The sequence below is a fragment of the Podarcis vaucheri genome (assembly GCF_965113315.1).
Source record: "Podarcis vaucheri genome assembly, chromosome: 14".
In the NCBI taxonomy this organism is placed as follows: domain Eukaryota; kingdom Metazoa; phylum Chordata; class Lepidosauria; order Squamata; family Lacertidae; genus Podarcis; species Podarcis vaucheri.
The window spans coordinates 13,725,650-13,738,483 of record NC_138752.1 but is presented as its reverse complement, the minus strand read 5'-3'; the positions used below and the strand labels follow the sequence as shown (position 1 = coordinate 13,738,483).

General features: G+C 43.5%; 1 protein-coding gene across 12 annotated transcripts in view; it reads right to left on the bottom strand.

The window, feature by feature from the left end:
• The window catches only part of SEMA6D (semaphorin 6D), a 450,579-nt gene that overhangs the window by 33,436 nt on the left and 404,309 nt on the right, over positions 1-12,834 (bottom strand). For all 12 annotated transcript variants that reach the window (XM_082198353.1, XM_082198354.1, XM_082198356.1 and 9 more), the window contains 6 exons: positions 9,286-9,445; positions 8,832-8,943; positions 6,952-7,012; positions 6,764-6,826; positions 5,232-5,333; positions 3,224-3,314 (listed from right to left, as the gene is read on the bottom strand). In XM_082198353.1, coding sequence (XP_082054479.1) covers positions 3,224-3,314; positions 5,232-5,333; positions 6,764-6,826; positions 6,952-7,012; positions 8,832-8,943; positions 9,286-9,394 — 538 coding nt within the window. In that variant the 5' untranslated portion in view covers positions 9,395-9,445. The remainder of the gene's footprint in view (positions 1-3,223; positions 3,315-5,231; positions 5,334-6,763; positions 6,827-6,951; positions 7,013-8,831; positions 8,944-9,285; positions 9,446-12,834) is intronic.

The window sequence follows — 12,834 nt, the reverse complement described above, 5'->3', positions numbered from 1 at the left end:
GTGTGTCTTATAGAGTGAAAAATACGGTAGCTGTCGTTTTGGTCCATTATCATACAGGCTCCCTCATTGTTTGAACATTATCCTTGGTTTACAGAAGAAGAGCCCTTCTGGATCACGAGTCCAGCATCCTGGTAAACTAGGTAATTGTGGGAAGCAGTGCTGTGCGGTCAGTGGTCTAGGGGGACAAGGCTAGGGGAACGTCCCCTACATGTTCCTGGAAAATCAGAGTATTATCTACGTGGGGCTGCCCTTGAGACTGACCCAGAAACTCCAGCGGGTGCAGAATGCCGCGGCGAGACTCCTTATGGGGTCTTCGCTGCGAGATCACATTCATCCGGTGCTGTACCAGCTGCACTGGCTCCCGGTGGAGTACAGGATCAGGTTTAAGGTGCTGGTTTTAACCTTTAAAGCCCTATACGGCCTAGGACCCTCGTACCTATGGGACCGCCTCTCCTGGTATGCCCCACAGAGAAACCTACGGTCTGCAAATAATAACATCCTCAAGGTCCCAGGCCTCAGAGAGGTTAGGCTGGCCTCAACTAGAGCCAGGGCCTTCTCGGCTGCGGCTCCAATCTGGTGGAATGCTCTGTCACAAGAGACTAGGGCCCTGCGGGAACTGACATCTTTCCGCAGGGCCTGCAAGACAGAGTTATTCCGCCAGGCCTTTGGTCAGGGCGCAGCCTGACTCCCTCCTCTGGCAACCTGCACAAAATTTTGCTTAACGGTTGCCATCAATTTGATTTAATTAATTTTTATAATGAAATATTTTTAGATTGTGTGACTATTTGACTGTTTGATTATTTGATTGTTGTTAGCCGCCCTGAGCCCGGCTTCGGCTGGGGAGGGCGGGATATAAATAAAATTTATTATTATTATTATTATTATTATTATTATTATAAAGCCTGATGCCTCCTTCCCAAAGCCAAGGAAGCTTCTGCCCAGCTTAGGGAGAGAGGCTCAACGCTCACACATGTGACGTTGCCCTCACAAACAGGTGCCTCTGGCCCTAACCGTTCCCCTGCGAAAAATTTCAGCACATGCCACTGATTCGGAGGCATACTAACTCCAACACTGTGGGTAGAATGAAGCCATTGCAGCTAGTATCGATCAGTTCCAGCCAGCATAGCTGATGGTCCGGGGTAATGGGAGCTGTGGTCCAATGGTATCTGGAGGGCACTAGGTTCAGGCCAATTGGTCAGAGGGCAACATCTGGTGGGACTTCTCTGGGTCAAATTAGTCAAATGAAACCTTACGTTCAATCTTATGATACTTTTATTGAAAAACAGTGCATTTAAAATGTACTGGTGTCATAAAGTACAGGGAAATGTAAATTCACACATTTTATTAGGTATGTTATAATGGATCCTTGTACAGAGACTTTATGCAGATCAAGAAAGTAATACATATTAGAAGCTTCCATTAACATACTTTTCATTACTTCACTTTTGTTTTCTTGGATTAATATTGCCTATTGTATATATGTGAAATAATAAACAACATCTCATGACCAATGAAGAAAGGTGCCTTCGATTAAAATAGGTTTCTCTCTCGCTTTCTCCATGGACAGAAAGACAGACAGACAGAATGCTGCAACACAGAAAAAAGATACAGAGGGCAACCACCATCTTAGAAGAAGCATTCTCTCCTGTACTAAAAAGGTATGCATCTTTTAAGATAATGCCTACTGTCTCATTTAGCCAAACCTAGGGACACAGGTGGCGCTATGGGCTAAACCACAGAGCCTAGGACTTGCCTAGGACAGAAGGTCGGTGGTTCGAATCTCCACGACGGGGTGAGCTCCCATTGCTCGGTCCCTGCTCCTGCCAACCTAGCATTTCGAAAGCACGTCAAAGTGCAAATAAATAAATAGGTACTGCTCTGGCGGGAAGGTAAACAGCATTTCCGTGCGCTGCTCTGGTTTTGCCAGAAGCGGTTTAGTCCTGCTGGCCACATGACCCGGAGAAACTGTCTGCAGACAAATGCCGGCTCCCTCGGCCAGTAAAGCGAGATGAGCGCCACAACCCCAGAGTCATCCATGACTGGACCTAACGGTCAGGGGTCCCTTTACCTTTAAGCATACAAAACTGTAGCATCCTCACAACGTAACAATGACTGATAGATAGATGATAGATAGATAGATAGATAGGTGATAAATGTATATGTGCCTCATCTAAAAACAAAGGGTTGTCTCCAATTTAGCACCAAGTCAAGGTCACTTAGTGGCATACTTGTGCTGGCAAAATGTTTGTTATTGTGCAAGAAAACGTCTAAGCAGGTTTGCTGGCAACTTTGTTGCACAATAGACAGCGCAGTGAGTTTTTGCTAGTGCAATTTTCCCAAAACGAAAACTCTCCTGTCTGCCTGCTCAAGATCCCTTGCGCTAGTGGATGGAGAATGTTGGATGCAACCCAAGGAATCAGTGCCACCCAGTCCACCAGCCCTTGGGAATTCCAGAGCTATAACATACAGTGGTACCTCGGGTTAAGAACTTAATTTGTTCCGGAGGTCCGTTCTTAGCCTGAAACTGTTCTTAACCTGAAGCACCACTTTTGCTAATGGGGCCTTCTGCTGCCGCCTCACCGCTGCCGCACGATTTCTGTTCTCATCCTGAAGCAAAGTTCTTAACCCAAGGTACTATTTCTGGGTTAGCGGAGTCTGTAACCTGAAGTGTCTGTAACCTGAGGTACCACTGTGCTCAACAAATGACTGCCCAGCCTCTGCTTGAAGACACACACTAAGGAGAACCTCAACCACTCCTTTTCTAATTAGAAATGCTACCCCCCCGCAAGTGTGCAAATCTGTGCAGAGTCAATTGATTCATGAATCAATTAACAGTGCAGTACTACTCAGACGTATGCCCCATTTAAGCTATAGGATTGCAGTGTAAGATTTCTTCAGTCTGTTGAAAGCCCTACTTACAAATGGAAGTGCGAACAGGATTCTCTCCTCCACCCCAGTCATAACTTAATTAAAAATTGATGGAACCACCAGGGCTACAGAAAAAGAAACTACTTTGGGGCCCAGAATGTTCCAGGACAGGGGTGTGTGTCATTTAGTCATCTCAACCTAAACCAGCTGACAATGTGATTACTAATTTCCCAAAAAGATGCATTAGACTTTAAAGGAAAAACCCCCTCTGCAGAGGCACATTGATGCGATACAATTTCTTTAAGCTTTCTCTGTATCATTTTTCACCAGGATTCATGAGAGAAAATGTTCCTACCAGCAAAGAGGGCGACGTTGGTTTGCCTGGCGTCGAACGGGCACCTGGCTAAGCCGCTGAATTCTTCTCCATCGTACTCCAAGGTATTCAGCTGTGGAAGAAAAATAAATTGTTTGGCGGTGTCACATCAAGCTCTGCAGGAAGCGTGATTTTTTTTTTGGGGGGGACAATGCTGCTTTGCATACACCATCATTCACTCTGTCAGACTTGATCTAATCTTCCATTTAATGCTTAAGAACTGGTTCTCAAGGAGCTGTGCAAAGGACGATAGCTTTTACATCCACAAGGCTATGCGTCATGGTGTCTATATGTGACCTCCAGGTTCAGGGAGGCAGAATGCCACTAAATTATCAGTGCTGGGGAACAACAGCGGGAGAAAATTTCATTCAGTCCACATTTTTAAGCAAACTAACCTAATTCACATTTTCCCCTCTAAATATCTGGGACTGGAACGTAATAATCCTTGGGATTTTGCATCCCTCCAAATTTTGCGGTACAGGGTTGTTTCCGATGCTACTCAGAGCGGACCCATTGAAATTAATGAACCTAAATTAGTGTGACCATTAACTTCAATGGGTCTACTCTGAGGAGGACTAGCACTGGATCAACCCCCAGTTCTCAGCTCGACACCAAATGAAGACCACGTTTTTATTGCTACAGTCAATGACCAGCACTAAGGAAACAAAATACGAAGCACGTAACACACATTAACTGAATGTGTATAACAGAGTAAAAGAGAATAAAATTAGGTAAGGCAGACAAAAAAATAACACAGAGTAAAATAAAATGGGCATCATAATCCTCTCATCAACTCCAAGTGTCTGGGATCAGTTCCTGGCTGTCTGCCGCAACACAGCCCTTGGTCAAACTGGGATGCAAGTTGATTCGAAAGAAGGACATAAAATGCATCTGATCATCCTGGAAAATTTGATGAAGATTTTTACACTAGTCACTGTAAAAGGAGCAGTACAGGAGATTGGAGGGTTTAGATCCTACCTTTCAAGGAAACGATTCTCAAATGCAGATCACAACAGGCTGCAATAACACAAAACGTAAATCCTCACCACAGGAGCCTTTAGTCCTCAGACCTGGTGCCAGAGGTCAGAACAGCTTTCTCGCCATTGGTTCTGCAACCAGCATGGAACAGAGCTTTCTGCAGTGATGAGCCACTAGATAAAGGTAAAGGGACCCCTGACCATTAGGTCCAGTCGTGGCCGACTCTGGGGTTGTGGCGCTCATCTCGCTTTATTGGCCGAGGGAGCCGGCGTACAGCTTCCGGGTCATGTGGCCAGCATGACTAAGCCGCTTCTGGTGAACCAGAGCAGCGCACGGAAACGCCGTTTACCTTCTCGCCAGAGCGGTACCTATTTATCTACTTGCACTTTGACGTGCTTTCAAACTGCTAGGTTGGCAGGAGCAGGGACCGAACAACGGGAGCTCACCCTCTCACGGGGATTCAAACCGCCGACCTTCCGATCGGCAAGTCCTAGGCTCTGTGGTTTACCCCACAGCGCCACCCGCGTCCCTTGATGAGCCACTAGTCATGGCTAAAAAACAACTGCCAGCCCTGCTTGCTGATGTGCTCCCTGGTTCTCATCACGTCCAGCCAGATCAGCAGGGCTTTGGCTGAGGATTGCTCATAAAAGTGAACCAGTGTGGCTAGAATGCAACCTTGGGACACCAAGGATGAATTCCCCACTTAGGCTATCTCTGTTCACTGGGTGAACAGAGATAGCCTAGCAGATGCTGATGGACTCCAACTCTCATCAACCCCAGCTGGTTTCGGACTACCACTCCCATCATCCCTGGTTATGGACCATGCTAGCAGGGGTTGATGAGGTACCCTGGCTAAATCTGGGCTGGTTCCTATCAAGTCAGCCTCATATATCTCACAAGAGGGAAGAGAACCATGAACACCACCCTCATCTCCTTGGAGGCGATGATGAGGAAGATACCCACAAGAGCAACATGTAGAGAAGCTTCTGTCTTAGTGCACTGAGGTCCTTACCCTAAGGTAGCGGCACATGGGGTTAAATGCATTGGTTCCACAGACGAACACCATCTCATCATTCCTGGGGACAAAGACTTTAATAAAATTATGGCATTCGTCCTGGAAAAGAAGAAGAGAGACTGGTTTATGTTACCATTTACTCACAAATATGGTTTGTTTATTAGAGAAGTGGAATGTCGAGATGACAAATTTTGAATGACACAAGAACAAAACTAAAAGAGATAAAAACTCAAAAGATCTTGACATTTATATTGCAACATCCCTGTTTCTGAGTGTGTTTTATTAGGAATACACACACACACACACACACACACACATTTTATATACCACTTAATCAGAAGAACCTGTAAGCCGCTTACATAAAAATATAAAGTGGTTGTCGCTTTGACAACAAGTACAACATAATAAAAGTGAGTGAATATTGATAAAATCAACAGTTTTAAAACAAATATGCACAATAAAATTACATGTCTAGGTAGGTTTGCATAAGCAAAAGAGATTTTAGGAGATGTCATAAACAGTACAGTTTATGCCTGATATCCATCGGCAGAGAGTTCCAAAGTGAAAGCGCTGCTATACTAAAAGATTTGATTTCTTGCACGTTGGCTGACACTTGTAAAAATGCCAGTTCTATATATGAAGGTGTTGAGTGAGCACATAGGGGATAAGGCCTTCAAGAAAACTGAGCCGAAACTGTTAAGGGGTTCATATACTAACAGTAACACCTCGAATTGTAACCTGTTAGAACTTAGACTTCTAACAGATCAGCAGGCTGTGTGCAGATCTCTGAGCACAGCACTGGAGAAATCTCACTCCTGCCAGGAATCGTGCTGCAATAACGGCAGTTTCTGTACTGAGCGTAAGAGAAGGTGCACATGGTGTGTATTGCAGTAACCTAGTCTTGGGAGTTGGTTATGCCTGGAGTACTGAGGAAAAAGCTACCAAGGGCCAGGAGGAGATACAGTTATCATATCAGCTGAAGCAGACAACAGATGCTCCTATATACTGAGGCCACCTGAGCATTTAGGGGCAGTTGCATAAAATGCAAATTCTTGTGTCTGTAAGTAGAATCCAAGTCCCATCTCCACGATACATTTAAAGCAGTATCATATCACTTGAAACAGGCAAAAAATTCCTAGGAACTGGATGTATGTATTTTTTTATTCACTAATACGGCTTGATTGTAAGGAAAAAAGCCCCAGTGCAGTTGTTTGTTATGGGTGCAAAGAGTTGTTAGGAAACCTCTGGTTTAACACATTCAATTCCTCTTTCCGGGGGTCTCTGGGAATTGTAGTTCTGTGAGGGGAATAAGCACCGTTCATAAACTACAGTTCCCAGGATTCTTTGGGGGCAGCAATGACAGTTTAAAAATGACATGATACTGCTTTAAACGTACTGTTCAGATGGGGCCTCATTCATGATCAGTTGTACATTGGCTTCAAGCCCAACTTTTAAAAACATAAACAAGGATTTAAATATTTTTCTGCTTAAAAAAAAGGTGTATGGGGGAGGTGAACGACAAAACGTACTTTGTGTTTTCCCTTCATGGCGCAGTTCTCTCTGTCCTGTTGCCTTGACCGCCATGTTAATTTCTGTTCCAATAAAATGAAGAAATGAAAATAAGAACATTCTAATGTTTAATGTAGAATTATTATTATTGTTTCTTTTTTAAAACAACAACAACAACCACCCCCAAATTAAGCTGTTTTTCCAATACCTTGCTTGGAGCAACTTCTCCCTTTGGAATGTCATTCAAGTTCACAGTGTAAACTTGATCCCTGTAAGAGCAGAGGAAAAATAGGAATAAGACACTATCAAATCCCCTCAACTCACTGAGAATGAACATTCAAATAGGAAACGAACATTAACTCTCAACACACCAGGTCTGAGAGCGTTTATGAAGGACTACACACATGAAATGGACTTTATATTGATGTAAATTACAGAGGTCAGCTGTGAGAATGGACTAACATCAAGAGAAGGATGAAGAGGAGATTAAAGAAGAATGAAATAATTATTCATCAGGAAGTAGAGAACATATGTTTGCAACAGGAGTGGGAAACCTATTTTTTTAAAAGAAATTGTATTAAATTTAAATAATTTGGACTGATTTGTATTAATTTGGAAAACCAATAAATAATAATATTTATATAAAAGAGAATGAATATCCAAATAGCACCCGCCTAGTTCTGTTAAATGGGGATACTGTGCCACTGGGATTATGAAGGAGGACTTCGTAATGGCACCAAAACTCACTTACTGGGGTGACTATCTTGCAGAAGGACTCTCTCTGCTATGCCACAGAGAAGGCCCATAGTGAAGAATAAGTGCAGAACAACAGTCACACATTTATTTTAAAGCCAAATAGTTTTCTCAAAGTTACAAAGAATCGAGTCATATACTAGTTAAATTTTTAAAAATCCAGTTATCCCAGGGCACCAAATGGGCAGAATAGCAGAAGGCAAGTCTGTATTTACTACTGATGAAGCAATTGCGTAAACTACTGTCAACTGGGTAAAATAATGTCTGTATGAGCTTGCTTACTTTTCCATAAGTTAATGGGACAGAGAACAAAAATGGGGGAAAACGAAAACAAACAATTCAGATAGCGGCCAGGAATACCCCTCAAAGGAGTTTGACCACACAACTCCCTCTCCCTGGAGCTATAGTTCTGGAACGGATCCATAAAACCTCCACACCATATAGCTGGATCCATAAAACCTCCACACCATATAGCTGGATCATACTACACTGGGAGGAGAAGCATTTGGGTATCAACTAGGGATGGAAGAATATGTCAGTCTGGCTTCTGCCAGTTTCTCATTTCATTACAGTTCTCCACATTTGTGCCGTGATTCATGCAGTGATTTGCCACTTTTCAAAAAATACATTTTTTGAAAAATTGTCAGCATTTTAGTGCTAATTTCCCTGAATAAACACAATTTCTGACCATTTTTCGCATTTTCTCAAGCCATTAAATAATGCAGTTTAGCATGTTATTTTCAGCCAATACATACGTTTTGATGCATGCTTTACCATAATCTAAGGGGTTTGGGGGCACATTACTTGCATCTTTATAAATTTGAAAAAGTGCACATTTTGAAGGCATCCCGGTTCGTTTATTGTTTCAGAAAGTGAGATTTAGGCAAGTTCCCCTTTAATTGCCAACTTAATTGCATTTCTCCTTCTTCCCTAGTACCAAGGACACCTACTCAAGGGAGGCAGTTGGCAGTGCTGCCAGAAACCAGGGACTGATAAACTCGCACATACCTGGTTTCCAGTCTAGAAATGTGTGTCTCATACATGCATTACCATTTAACCCTACCAGGCTTCTTGGGGGTATCTGTATAAGCCCTGTTCAAAAGAGGTGGCTGGATGAGATGGTCTGATCTAGCAGGGCTTCTCTTCTGTAATATATTGTGTCCCTCTCCCTCTGTGCATTCATTTTCCCCTTCCAATTCTATTTCCCGATCCCATTCTCTACAGATTACTTTTAAACAAGGTGCACAGATTAAATGCAAAACCAACCAGGGCAGGGGTGGGTAGGAGGGAGGGAGAGAGAATTTTAATTTAATCAACTGACTGCGGGAAAATTACCTGCCAGCAATATAAAGTGTGTCTCGAATTTTCAACATCAGTTGAAAGTCCAGCCTATGCTGGGATTCATTGCCTGAAGGGCGTCCTTTAAATACTGGATATTGCCTTGAATCTGCAAGTAAAAATGGGTTACGCCATCACTCAGGATTATAGAGCTAAAGAATCAATAGACAACATTGATTAGCTGTATATACTGGGAGCAGAAGGCTTAAACTAAATTCCTTGCATAATGCGCTGAATATAAATGAATAAATGGCAGGAACTCTGGAAACACGCTTTAAAACAAACAAACTTGAACTTACTGCACACTTTTGAATGCTATTATTATTATTATTATTATTAATGATGGAATTGCCTAATAAGTGAAAAGCCAAGTCAATCTCAGAAGGAACAACTGCTTTCCCTCAACAACAACAAAAAATAAATGGCAAGTTTGTTCCTGCCGGTTACTCACAGTGGTAGTCGACAACATTAATAGGGTCGTCGTCTTCTGGGAAGCTGACGGCAGCACTTCGGGAGGCGGTCAATAGCATCACGCAAGCAGAAAGCAGCAAGAGCCTCATGACTGGTGTGTACGGAGGGTGTAGAATGAGCCACTTGGTAATACTATTTACCTGCAGGGTTTAAAAAAACAAAAAACCCCTCTCAAAATAACAATAAAACACACAGAGGGAGGTTGATTCTACTTCAATGCCCGGAGCCAATGAGCGACTCCTTAATTCACACTTTATGCTAGTGAAGATTGTGTAAATTATGTTGCATGAAAGGTCTCTTTGTGTTTGTCGACAGAAAAACTGCTATGTGACAGCCCTGATTAAAACTTTTCTGCGACATATTGACATTTGCTAATTTTTGAGCTAAATTTACAAGTGGGTTTCTTTTCTGGAGGGAGCTGACGAATGTCACCCCGGCTGAATCACAAGGATTGCAAACAGAACATGCAGCCTTGCTGACTTGGCAGGAAGATTGTTAACGTTGGGATTAGAATATTAATTAAACTGCAATCTCTTTCCCTTCTCCAACTAATTGCCACATGGTACCCAATAAAGCCTTTGCCTGTAAGTTAACCAAAGCTCCTTTACAAAATTCAAGGCACATCCAATCCATGTAAACTCCAAGCCAAGTTTTTATTTTTACCTGGGGGGTGGTGATGATTGTCTGTAAGAGTATTTTCTTGTTCCAAATTATCATTTGAATACTTAATATCCCAGGTTGGCTAACAAAACTGAGCTAGATGACCAAACTTGTGCGTTTCACAAATCAACCACCTCAGATTATGCTAAAGCTGCAACAATTGTTGTTTTGCCCCACAAAACATAAGGAATATAGGAAGCCGCCATAAAACAGGTCAGATTATGCAACTTGCTAGACCAATACTGTCTGCTCTGACCAGCAGAGGCTGTCCAGGCTCTGAGACTGAAATCTTTCCCATTATCTGCTTCCAGATCCTTTTATGGTGCATCATTTTCAGAAGACATTTGGAGGAGAAGAGGCCTGTTGCTATTAGTAACTGGCAGCAATTGATGCTACTGTGCATTTTTAATGATTGCATTTTTATGGATTTTATGGATTCTTATCTACCTGTTGTGACTTTGGCCTGTGCACAGGGCAGTATATAAATCATCTAGATAAATAACTAGAAAGGGCATGGATTGAACCTGGAACATTATGAACACAGCCCTGTACAGAGCTGGACAATTGGTCCATGTAATAATAATGAAGATGATAAATTATTATATGCCGCCGAACTGACTGGGCTGCTCCAGCCACTCTGGGTTGCTTCCAACAAACTAAAACATCAAGCCTAGTAAAAGATTAAAAACTTCCCTATAGGGGGCCTTCAGATATCTTATAAAATAGTTCTTTGTTTCCTTGATATCTGATGGGAGGGCATTCCACAGGGCGGGCGCCACCACCAAGAAGGCCCTCTGCCTGGTTCCCTATAGCTTTACTTCTGAGGAAACCTCCAGAAAGCCCTTGGAGATGGATCTCAGGGCTGAACGATTGGGAAGGAAATGGCTTTGGCCCAGGTATACAGGGCCAAAGCCGCTTAGGTCTTTAAAGGTCAGCACCAACATTTTGAATTGTGCTCAAAAATATACTGGGAACCAATGCAGATTGATGTTACATGGTCCCAGCAGCTGCTCCCAGTCACCAGTCTTACAGCCACATTCTGGATTAGTTGTACTTTCTGGGTCACCTTCAAAGGTAGTAAAGGTAAAAGGACCCCTCACCATTAGGTCCAGTTGTGGACGGCTCTGGGGTTGTGGTGCTCATCTCGCTTTATTGGCCAAGGGAGCCAGCGTACAGCTTCTGGGTCATGTGGCCAACATGACTAAGCAGCTTTCTGGCAAGCCAGAGCAGCACACGGAAATGCCATTTACCTTCCCGCCAGAGAGGTACCTATTTATCTACTTGCACTTTGATGTGTTTTCGAACTGCTAGGTTGGCAGGAGCTGGGGCCGAGCAACGGGAGCTCACCTTGTTGTAGGGATTCGAACCACCAACCTTCTGATCGGCAAGCCCTAGGCTCAGTGGGTTACGGGCTAGTTCAGTACTGATTGGCAGTGGCTTTCCAGGATATGATCCACAAGGCCTCCTTGAAAGGTCTGAGAATTTTACCAAGGGTATAATGGGGGAAATGTTCTGCTAGGCAACCTGGTCTCAAGCTGTTTAGGGCTTTTATGTGATAAAACCTTGATTGCAGCTCAGTACCTAACAGGCAGGCAAGTGCAGATCTTTCACCACGGGTGTAATACGTGTACAGCCTTGAGCATGCTAGCTGCTGCATTCTGCACTGGCTACAGATTATTAAACAAGTGCAGCCCTATACACAGTATATTACAGTAGCGTTACCATGGGGCTACCAATGTGTTAACCAAAGTAGCCTGATTATTCCTATCCAGGAATGGACATCAAAACCCAAAACTGGTAGTGGGTGCTCCATGCCGCCAAGGCCACTTGGACCTCCAGTGACAGAGCTGACTCCAGGCACTGTGTACCTGCTCCATCACAGGGTGTGCAACCCCATCCAAAACAGGCAATACCTGGATCCAGAGATCCTCCACCCTCAGGGTCGTCTCTGTCTTGTTAGGATTATCTCAGTTTATTACCCCTCATTCAGCCAGTCGTCAGAGATGATGCAATTGGAGTTCAGCAACACCTGGAAAGCTGCTGATTGATTCCCTACTCCTGTGTTGGTCATTTGTGCCTTCAAACCCAGTGTCTAAGCTACTGTGGGGTTAGGCAAGGTACACAGCCTTTAATGAAATTCTTAAGCCCGACTCCTAGATCCCCTGCTCAGTTTTAGCTGAATCACAAACCTCTTATAGTCTTCTAAAAATGGTAGCTAAGGAGAGATGGTCTGTGATCTGAGCAGTGTGTAAAAATGCAGAGGGGAAAAGGGGTCAACATTTGTAAAGCGTACAATTGGAAAACTTTCGTAATCCCCCCCTTTTTTTTTTGCCCCAGATGAGCACTGGTTTACAAGAGTATTCACGGGAATGCAGGATGTGATTCTAGACCTGGCTACCATTGCAAGCTTGAGCTCATCCCAGTCCTTAATTGATTTCTGGGCCGGCTTGCTTGAATGAGGTCATTTTGGAATCAGCCCGGATGGGGGTACTACTTGGCAAAGCAAATTGCGAGGGAGTTCTTAGCCATTAAGAGCTGACCCGAAAAAGATGCATTTCTAACTGTTAATGATGTTTCTGCATCACAGGTCCACCAGTCCAGAACTGATGGGCTGCCCTCTTTGCCAAGATTGATGAGCAGCGGTGGCTAACAGACACTAATGATTCCTGGCATTTTCCCTCTGCTCTTCCCCATCCCGACAGCCTCCCATGATGAAGCATCTAACATTAAATTGCTAATGAATAAACGTAAACAAACCAGAAGGACTAAGCTGGAAGGAGAAAGAAACAGCACAACCCAAATGCAACCAAACACAAGGTATTTTGTAACACAACCGTTTCAGAGTGGGAGGCAGTAAAGCACATAAGAA